This window comes from Xiphophorus maculatus, chromosome 5 (genome assembly GCF_002775205.1).
Source record: "Xiphophorus maculatus strain JP 163 A chromosome 5, X_maculatus-5.0-male, whole genome shotgun sequence".
Lineage (NCBI taxonomy): Eukaryota > Metazoa > Chordata > Actinopteri > Cyprinodontiformes > Poeciliidae > Xiphophorus > Xiphophorus maculatus.
The window spans coordinates 4845949-4857165 of NC_036447.1; the positions used below are offsets into that span (position 1 = coordinate 4845949).

The following is an 11217-nucleotide window of genomic DNA, read 5'->3' on the forward strand; positions in this document are numbered from 1 at the left end:
AGGGCTGCTGCTTTATAAACCACAGTTCTCAGCTCAGCTAACTTAGACATTGCTTCTTTCAACTTCTTTTCAGTCTGCTTTGGACAGGTAAGATTTTTTTAATATACAAAGAGTATCTTTGTTTAGAATACACTACAGCAATTAAAAAGTATTGCGTGTTTATTGAGTTATAAAAAAATTTTTATAGAAGATATTTTTCTCATGAATTTATTAGAAGTGCACCGATTGCAGGTTTCAGGCTGATTCCCAATTAAGAATCTACTAAATTCCTGACCTGCTGATTTCGATTTTAGACGATATTAATTTTTTTGTCTGTAATCTTGCTAAATATAGGCAGAAAGTTGATGAGTTAGCAACAGTGGGGTGACTACTGTTAACTGCAAACATTTATACATGATCTGCTTGGCCGGTCTACTAGTCAAACCTCTCACAGCAGAGCAGAAGATAGCAGTTGCTTTAAATACGTTTGCCAAGGTAGATAAAATCGTTGGATAAGATCGGCTTCACATGTAAAAATCGCCCGATCACTGATTTCCTAAAATTAGGAAAATTGACACAGATAAATTGGATGGGTACTAAATCAGTGCAGCCCTTGAATTTATAATTCCACTGATATTAATGTGGTGGAGATGTGTGGCTGTTTGTTGAAATCAAAGATCTGTGGAAACCAAAAATGTTGTAGCAACCTCACAAGGGGACATCAAAATTGTTGGGGATCAGAACTCGCTTCGACGTTTGGCTTATGTAATTATTACAAATTGTAATCCATAATTTATTATTAATTAATAAATCCAGGCTCAGTCCCTGATGAGGGAATGAAGAAACTCTTCACACAACAAGGAATGATCACTGATATGCTTATTTATTATTGTTTCCTTCACAAATATCTACTGGCTGAAACTTTTTGTGTTATCTAGAACTGTTTACTAATGTTTCACCATCATTAACTGCTGCTCCCATGAATGAATACTCTATCTCAAAATTGTGATATTGGCTTATGCTAACACATGCAAAAATAAAAAATAACTGAACAGAAATGCATATGTAAAAATGCACAGAAACGTTCAAATGAATTAAATAAACAATTGTTTCAATAAATATTCAACTGTATTTAATGCATGGGCAAGTAATAATCACAATATGCTTAAACAATATATAACCATTAAATCTGACTTCTATTCATTTCTGGTTATTGTCCTGTGTTAGCAGCACATCCTGACTTTATTTTATCTGTCAGCCAGACCCTCCAAATTCAATGGGTAACTGTGCTGTACTGTTACAATGAAATGCACTGTAAACAGATATTTACCCATGTATTAAATACATTTAAATATTTATTGAAACAATTACACATTTAATTCATACATGAACTTTTATGTACATTTTTACATATGTTTCTCTGTTCAGTTATTTTTTTATTTTTGCATGTGTTAGCATAAGCATTATAAAGCCCACCAGGTTTATGTTATGTTTATGACAGTGTCATGTTAGTCTTATGCACACCACTTCAAATAAAGTGTTAACTAACTTTCTTATATGATGTTCAAAAAGTCAGAAAATAAGGAAAATGCCATGCACTATGTAAAAATACAATTTAATTTCTTTTCTCTCTATCTTTTAGCTTTTGACTACAGCTATGCTGCCCGATTCAACTTCAGCTCTTCTTCTCCTGAGCGTCCTCCTTGTTCACTCCTCTGTTCTGTCCTGTCTTATCGGGACCCAAAGCGAGTGTGATGTTGCTCGTTTTGTACCAGGCCACAAGATGGTGGGGGAAGGTTTTGATATAGTCACACTGCAAAGAAAAAGAGCTCATGTGATTGATGTGAAGACTTATCTGAGCCCCAATGGCAGCTGTACTCTCTGCTCCAACCCTCTTCAAAACCATGCCTACCAAAAAGTAATTAAAGATGCATAAATAAACAGCTGCACGTCTGACTTGAGGGATTAACAATAATGCGACTTTTCTTCATTTTAAGCTTCCATCATCTGTTGTGGACTGGAGTGCCAGCAGTCAATGCAGTGCTGACATCATCAGCAGTTATCACACCTCTTTTAGGTACAGTATTTAAACCGGATTGTGAACACTGTAAAATTTGAATCACATAATTAAATTACTGGATTTTTTTTTACATGTTACAATTACATGTTCCAATCAACAGTGTATGTTTATTGGACTTTTATGTGGTAGACCAACACATAGTGGATAATTCTGAAGTGGAAGTTAAATATGAAATATGTGGTGTGCATTTAAACTGATATTCTGATCTTTATAAATATATTCAAGTGGAACCAGTTGACCTCATAGGTCACCTAAAATAAATGTATAATTCAATAAAATTCACCTTGATTCTCAGTTAAGTTCACAGCTAATCTTACAAACAGCATCATGAAGACCAAAGAAAAACAAAAAGAATGTAGTAAAGTTTGAAGGAGAATTAAGTTGTAAAAACAAAATCCCAAACTTGAGACAAATCATGGAGCACGTCTAGACTGTCAGCTGAAAGGTATCAAAGCTATGGAGGGTGTCTGAGTTTGTGTATTTACTTCTCTTTGCCTGTAGCGCACTGACCATGTTCTGCAGAGCGGGGGCAGCCGTATACACTGTAAAACATTTGGGACACATTTAGTTGTGTCTACTATCTTCTATTCTTTAATATATATAAATTTAGTTTTAGATTTTTATCCTAAATATGTGAGTTTGTGAAAGATAAACTTACAGTATTTAAGATATGTTAGCATTTCATTAATTTTGTCAAACCTAAAAGAGTTGAATAAATTAGAGTTTATATGTTAGCACTAAAAACACTGAAAGAAGAAAAACACAGGAATGGGAACTATTTCCCAGAATGCTTAGCGGCATGGTTTTGTATCCTGAGATGGATGTGTGTTACATTGATCTGACTTTGGTGTGTTATTAAGGCAAATGTTCATTTTAATAAGTTGTAAGTCTCTGCTAAAAGTTTTTGAGCAGAATTTATGTTTTTATGTCGATCTTTGTTAAATTCATTAGCAAATGATAATTTCTGTTCTAATCAAATTGAAACAAGAATTTTAATTATTCTAATATAAAATACGTATTTTATTTAATTTAACTTGATAAGGTGAGTGAAAATAATACAGAAATGTGAGAAAGAAGTTGTTGTTTTTTTGCATATTGTGAAATGATTATTTGGTTTAAAGTCCAGTATTAAGTTAAAACTCACAATTCAAGATTAACGTGCTAACAGAACTTAAAAAACAATGTTTAGACAACATGTCTCTTCTTGTTAAATGAACCTAATGCACTTTAATTTCTGAGTTAAAACCTAAACAATTTTCTTATTGACTTTAATTGCATTTTAAATTAGCAGACTGTCATTTTTAAGTCGAGCACCTTCAAATATTTTATGGTGTAAACTGTAAGTCAGAAATGTTCTCTCTAGTCAAATCATTTCTGTTTGGATAGAGCGGTTTGTTGCATAGTTCACACCTCATGTCTATTTCACTTTGTCTGTTGTGACAAGACAACTTAACATCTTTAGTCTGTGCATATAAAAATCTGACTCTCACCCGAAACCCGATGTAAATTCAAGTCACTCCTTAGTCCTAAACCAAACCCCTGAATCAAAGACAGCACTTCTTATGAGGACTTACAAGGTGAGAAATCCTAAAAAACAAACACACAAATATATTCACACACACAAAGGGACATGTGCTCAAGGACCATCATGCAACAATGAGAATCAGTTTGACTGTGAATAACTATAAATAATTAGTTAGGAAAATTATTAACAAACTACAAATTTTGATAAAAATTACCAAGAGAAGAAAACAGGCAAATACAGACCCATTCACTAAATTAGAGTATTATTGAAAAGTCCATTTGTTTCAGAAGTTTTATCACTAAGTGAAACATTATATAGAATAATTCCACACATATGAATTTTTAAAGTTTTTATTTCTGTTAATTATGAAGATTTTCAACATACCACTAATGCAGACCTAACTTTGAAAATTGGAATAACACAGCAAACCAATAAGATATTTTCTGATACAGAGGAATGAAAAGTGTGTTTGTTACCTCCTTAGAGGTTATTTTCAAATGTACTTTTAATCTGAAAACTGAGCCACATATGGAAGCATTTTCTAATTTATTGAATATAACTGTAGTTTATGAATACCTGCCTAATAAGGCTGTGGTATTAAAATAACAATAGTTAAATCAACAAATTCACTAAGCTTAACTACCTTATTAAAATATGAGAAATGAACTGTATAGATGTTTAATAATAATTACTTCCTTTAAAATGTCCAACAGCTCTCTGATTAAGGCTTACACATCCCAAGACACCAATGATTGGACGGTAAGAAACAACTCAAAGCTGAACATTTCAGAATATTTTCAATGCAGCCCTGAGTTTTGATAACACAACCCTGATAGAAACCTTGCTGGTTGATTTTCTTTCTTTCACCATTTCATTTCAGTTAATATGTGCTCTTCCAAGCAAGTATTTTGTTATCTTTTTAGTTTACATTCAGTTAGAACTGAAGTAAGTAATTAGAATAGTGATAGAAAAAAATATGGATTCTTGTTTAACACCTTATAAACTACATGTGTTGTCTATATTTCATCAGGATGGCTTGAAGGTTCAAATGTTTGAACTTGTAGGCACCACCGCCTACAAGTTTGCTAAACAACAGAGCAAAGAGGACCGCTACACTCTCAGCACACACAGTGTCACCTGCAACCACTATAAGTATAATGGAAATTAGATTTTTTTTCATTGAGTTCTGACAGGTCATGGTTATTGAAATAATTGTCTAATTTTGTCCTGGTGTCTAGATTTGTATTATCACCCACACCTCCCTTAAGCGCAGAGTTCAAAAGGCAGTTAGACATCCTGCCAAGTCACTATGACTCCTCTACTATGAATGAGTATAGAGATCTCATAAACACCTATGGCACACACTACTTCAGACTGGTGAGAACTTTGGCACACACACATTGTGAATAAGTTACAGATATTTTTCTGCAGGGAAGCATTTTAAAGAACTTTAAACCTGTTTTAGGTTGAACTTGGAGGGCGACTGAGACGACTGATATCTTCACGAAGCTGTTTGTCCACCCTGAATGGATTAACCTCAAGTGAGGTAATAAAATGTACAAAACAACAGAGTTTTACACAACCATATGTGATACTTCCATGATTCTAAGTAAGCCGATATGGTACTGGGTACGCAGTACCAGGAGAATGACGCAATAAGGCCATCAGTCAGATTGGCTGCACTTCGTGTCAAAATAGCTAGCAATAGGCAGTTTGAAACACAAGTTAATCTGTTTTTAAATTGCTTTTTTCTCTCATTTCTTACTGTTTCTGAACTGTTCGTACTGTGTGATGGAGCCTGTACCCCTCCAGCCGTCTCTCTCTCCCCTCTCTCTTAGCCGATCCCGCAGATGGACAAGCGCGATATGGCAATCTTGTGGTGGAGTGGTCACGTAGCCGACAAGGATGAGGTCAATTTGCAGTAGTGCCAGTCTGTTGGAAACACACTCTTAAACTCCAGGCTGGACATGATAAACAAATGGCTGATTAAAAGCTGCTCTGCCAGCTCAGTGACCTTCATTGATAACCTCTGGATCTATTGGCAGCGCTTTCACCTTTTTGGAAGAGGCGGACGCAATCTTAATAAACATGGGATAAAGCTACTCACTGCAAATCTTTTTCATTTTATCAACAAGGACAGCAACGTGATCATTGCTTCAGAAGAACAGGCTCAAGGATTTCTGACTAGGATGAAACCCTCTGCTTATCAGGAACAACCAGTTTCAAAACAAGCTGATACAACATCGACTGAAGATGGAGCAACTGGTTCCCTTCCTCCTTCTCCCCTCCCTCTCTGCTCACCCACTCATTCACAGGATTCACAAGATACACATGAAGAAATGTCTTCTGGAAAGGAGTTTCTTAAATTTACAGATGGAATGAATCAACAGGTTTTACTTGGGGCGTCTCTCCTTAGCGCTCACGTAGCAGACCTCACTTCATTTAAGCCACCAGACTCTAACTTCCCAGAGGATCCATCACTCTGCGTTTCTGAGGTCTGAGGCCGGGGTCTAGACTTTATCTTTACACCCGTCTTACTCCAGAATGTGTCTGGCCCCCCGGCACTGCAGAACAGGACATTACCTGTCCTGTTCCCCCAGGCTTTGAAAACAGCAGTAATCAAACCACTTATAAAAAAGAACAATCTGGACAAATCACTAATGCAGAATTACAGGCCGATCTCCAACCTAGCTTCCTAACAATAACCAACTGCTTTGACTCCTTCCAGTCTGGTTTCCATGGTTACCACAGCACAGAGACCGCCCTCGTAAAAGTGTTCAATGACGTCCATATAAATACGGACTGTGGGAGAAGCACAGTGCTGGTTCTGTTGGACCTCAGTGCAGCTTTTGACACTGTTGACCATGACATATTACTGAATCGACTGGAGAATTGGGTCGGACTCTCCGGTCCAGTGCTTAACTGGTTTGAATCCTACATAAAGAACAGGGATTTCTTTGTTTCAATTGAAAACTTCTCATCAACGAGGTCAAAGGTCACATGTGGGGTACCCCAAGGTTCAATCATAGGACCCTTTTATTCAATATTTATATGCTCCCACTAGCTCAGGTTATAACAGGAAATAATATTAGCTACCATAACTATGCAGATGACACACAGCTCTACATTACGATGTCACCAGGTGACCTTTGACCCCATCCAATCACTGAACAGATGCTTAGAACAGATAAATGTGTGGATGTGCCAAAACTTTCTCCAGCTGAACAGAAACAAAACTGAAGTTATTATTTTTGGACCTAAAGAGGAACGATCTAGAGTTATAGATGTAGAGTTATAGATCTAGAGTTATAGGTGTAGAGTTATGGATCTAGAGTCAATGCACAGCTTCAGTTATTACAACTGAAAACCAGCGATCAGCCCGAAACCTGGGAGTAGTGATGGACTCTGACCTGAACCACCAGAGCCACATAAAGACAGTCACAAAGTCGGCCTTCTATCACCTGAAGAACATTTCCAGGATTAAAGGACTAATGTCTCAGCCAGATCTAGAGAAACTCATCCATGCATTCATCTTCAGTCGTATTGATTATTGCAACAGCGTCTTCACAGGTCTGTCCAACAAATCAATCAAGCAGCTGATCCAGAATGCTGCTGCTCGCGTTCTCACTAAAACCAGGAAGATAGAGCACATAACACCAGTTTTAAAGTCCCTCCACTGGCTCCCTATAGCTCAAAGAATAGACTTTAAAATACTGTTGTTAGTTTATAAATCACTGAACGGCTTAGCACCACAATACATTAAAGATCTGCTGTTATTGTATCAACCTTCCAGACCTCTCAGGTCTTCCGGTTCTGGCCTGCTCTGCATCCCCAGAACCAGAACCAAACGAGGAGAAGCAGCTTTCAGCATCTATGCACCACAAATTTGGAACAAACTTCCAGAAAACTCTAAAACAGCTGAAACACTGACTTCCTTTAAATCTAGACTAAAAACCTACCTGTTTAAAATTGTATTTGAAATGTAATCAATTACAAATTTATTGATGGAACTTGACTTAATGATTGATTCTATATTGCATTGTGTTTCTGTGTTTGTAATGATGCAAAGCACTTTGAAATGCCTTGCTGCTGAAATGTGCTATACAAATAAAATTTGATTTATTGATTGATTGATATGGTCCGATAATGGACATTGAGCCGTACAGCTACTGCTCTGGTGGACACCCTTGCATCCAGCATGCTGATGACACGCTCTTGTGACATCTGAGGCATTATGACTTGTGAAAAAATTTGACATTTTGGAGTAGCCTTTAATTGTCCCCAGTTCAAGAAATGTCCAGTTGTTGCTCATTTTGTCTGATCACCAACTGGACATGTCCCACCCAGGCACTAGTAAACAAAAAAAACAAATCATTGAGTAATGCTCACTGACAACAAGTTGGATTAAAAATTACACACAAATCAAGAGAAATATTCCTTTTGTACAATAAATATCAGCAAATGCTCATTTATAGTTGTTAACTCCACATGGCAACAATGTTTGACATGGAGCGTTTATATTTTTGTTCAGTATAGTTGTGTTCATGTTACTCTGCTCAGTTAAAACAGCACAGCACACCTCGAAAACAACTGCTTGGTAGCTTATAAAAGACGGCGCTTACTGATCGGATTGGTGCGTTTGATTTATAGACTGGGACATTTTACACAGTTGGTTCACAGAGACATAAAAAAATTCCACTTGCAGTGGGAGAGGAAAAACAATATATCGCTTATCATTTTAAAATAAAATAAGACTAAAAGCTGCAAAAATATGAAGTTCATCGCTTCCAACAACCTACTTTAAGTATTTTCAGTGTAATTTTTTTGTTTGTTTTGTCCATTTTAATTTCCAAGGATTTCTACATGAACATATTCTTCTCTGCTTGTGTCTGGCTCTTTATGTGAATGTCTGGTGTAATGCAGCTTTTTTAAAAATCTCTTTCTTATTCTTCCATCCAGATCCACTCCTGTTTATCTATGGGTGTTGCTGTTGGCTTGGGAAAGTTGAAAATCTCTCATGTCCCGAAGTCTTGCATGGGTGTCCTACTAAACCAGGACTCTGCCACTAACTTCAGCTCTGGTCTTCACCAACACCACTCAGAGGTGTTAGGAGGAGATGGTTGGTTGGGGGAGTTTTCAATTTACAAAAATGATTCCACAGCCTACATGAACTGGCTAAAGAGCCTGATAGAACATCCAGATGTTGTTTCGTTCTCCCTTCGACCTCTCTATCAGCTCGTGCCAAACAAGCTTCAACAGGAAGGGCTGAAAGCTGCTATTGAGCAGTATTTGAATGACACTGCTGTGAAGAAATTACCCCAAGAACCACACTGTGAGACCACCACTCCTAATTTGTCCTCTGACTGCTGCCCTCTGCACGCCTCAAGGGGAAATCTATCAGTGACCATTGTTCGAGGCTGGAAACTATACGGAGATGTGATTGGAAAGACTGACGGGTGGGTTGATGCAAAGGTAAAAAAAAACAAAGACCTTATGGAACCTGATGAGCACACCTTTTATATGGCTCCTCTTTTGTTCACAGCTATGCCAAGATGTTCTATGGTTCCAAATCCCACAAGACCCAAGTGATTGTATCCAATGATCCTCAGTGGAACGCTGAGTTTGATTTGGGCAAGGTCAGTAAACGTTATCATCACAGATTAGCTGAAAAAGCTCAACAACAAACTAATCTATTTACTCTGCTGATGCAGCAGAACTTATGGAGTTAATACCAGAATCTATTTTTGGAAAAATAAACATTAAATTACCAGAAGTGAGAAAAATTGGGTTTTTATGCATCAGTCTTGAAAGAAAACATTCTTTGGTGCCACCAAACTAATTTGTTAGCAAACATTTTATATTGGGTCAAATATCATTTATCAGAAATGTGTTGTAGTTTCCATTGCAACAAAATTATGTTAAATTATTGATTATTAACTAATTTGTCCTTCAACTTGTTGTTTGCATGAGACAGCAGCCAGAATAACAAGAAAAGAGCTCCTCCCTTTAGGCCTGACTCGTTCTTGTTTCGGTTCTCACAACCAACCTGGATGTCTGTGGACATGCGGCTCCCACACTCACTGCTCTGCTAATCTTGTTGTGGAGTCAGGAAGTGATAACCCTCTCTTATTGCTTTTACAAATCAATGATGAGCATAAAAAGTTGGCTGTCCAAACAACAAATGTACAAAATGAACCTTTAATGTCAAAGCAAAAACTTTTTGTCCAATTGTTTTCTCTGTCCTACTGATTGCTTATTTTTGTTTTTAAAAACCTGTTTGAAATAAATAAATCCACTCAAATAAGACAAATAAAAGTAAACAATGATATGTAATGCAGACAAAAAGCATATTGTGTAGGCAAACTTGGGGAATGGACAATCAACTCCATTTATAGATCCAAGCCAGGCTGTAGATTCTTTATATTTTGAGATACTGGTTCAACACCTGCATGAAAAAGAATTTATTTTTACTTGATTAGACCATTCACATTTTATGATGTTTATGGTCGAGTACAAATAAAAGTAAAAACAGAAAAAAAATCTGAAATTATTTGAACAGAAACCACTTTACACATATATTGTGTAAACAGATGCAGCCTAGCTGATGCATTTCATATCTTGTATTTAGGCTAAGATTACACTGCATTTATCAACTTTTGAGATGCTTGGAAAACTGTTTATTATTACTGACATTATTTTCTCTCTCACCAAAATAATTTGACTTTGAACAAGAAAATATGCATCTGAATGATTATCCACTCAAATTTTCTCATGAAGGTGGACACAAGCCTGGCTCTGAAGATTGAGGTTTGGGATCAAGACCTTTTCTATGACGACCGTCTCGGACGTTGCGAGAAGTACCTGATCCCGGGCACTCACACTTTCACGTGCAAAGCAACGAGAGGAGGCATTGAGGTTAAATACACGCTAACCTGTGACCCGCATCTGACTGGAGAAAAGTGCAGCCTTTATAAACCAACTCCTTTAGTGACAGGAGATTGGTGAATTTTGGGAATGAAACCATTTCATTTCATCATGTAACATTAACTCACTAAATCTGATAGAAACTCACAATTTATACTTAATCACTCAGCTTTGTTAAAGACCTAGCTAAATGTGTATTTAACATACAATGAAAAAAAAATCAAGATTCTGTGTAACATTTAATCACAAGAAATAACTACGCTTTAATACATGAATCCAGAAATTGTGTTCCCTTTAATGACAATAAAATTTGTGAAATTGCAACAAGTTGTTGACTTCATATATTTTCAACAAATCTTGTATTATCCATCCATCCATCCATTTTCAAACACCCTTGTCCCTAGTGGGTTTGGGAGGTGCTGGTGCCTCTCCAGCTAACGCTCCGGGCGAGAGGCGGGGTCACCCTGGACAGGTCACCAGTCTGTCGCAGGGCAACACAGAGACATACAGGACAAACAACCATATACACACACACTCACACCTATTGAAAATTTAGAGAGACCAATTAACCTAAAAGTCATGTTTTTGGACTGTGGGAGGAAGCGGAAGTACCCGGAGAGAACCCATGTATGCACAGGGAGAACATGCAAACTCCATGCAATAAGACCCCGGGCTGGGAGACGAACCCAGGACCTTCTTGCTGCAATGC

The 11217-nt window shown here is 37.1% G+C and overlaps 1 protein-coding gene across 1 annotated transcript; it reads left to right on the forward strand.

Moving 5' to 3' along the window:
* Positions 1-10854, forward strand: LOC102229979 (perforin-1-like). The gene is made up of 10 exons (XM_023334496.1): positions 1-87; positions 1622-1897; positions 1977-2056; positions 4298-4343; positions 4615-4736; positions 4823-4961; positions 5050-5130; positions 8544-9040; positions 9127-9220; positions 10362-10854. Exons 2-10 carry the CDS (start codon positions 1637-1639, stop codon positions 10587-10589), a joined length of 1548 nt encoding a protein of 515 aa, XP_023190264.1. The 5' UTR covers positions 1-87; positions 1622-1636; the 3' UTR covers positions 10590-10854.
* Positions 10855-11217: the final 363 nt, after the last annotated feature.

What these genes read in the sequence shown, in the direction of transcription:
- LOC102229979 (XM_023334496.1), top strand. Translation starts at nt 1,637, where the DNA reads ATGCTGCCCGATTCAACTTCAGCTCTTCTTCTCCTGAGCGTCCTCCTT. An exon ending in AAAACCATGCCTACCAAAAA is followed by an intron (nt 1,898 to 1,976) that starts GTAATTAAAGAT and finishes CTTCATTTTAAG; the next exon opens with CTTCCATCATCTGTTGTGGA. An exon ending in GTCACCTGCAACCACTATAA is followed by an intron (nt 4,737 to 4,822) that starts GTATAATGGAAA and finishes CCTGGTGTCTAG; the next exon opens with ATTTGTATTATCACCCACAC.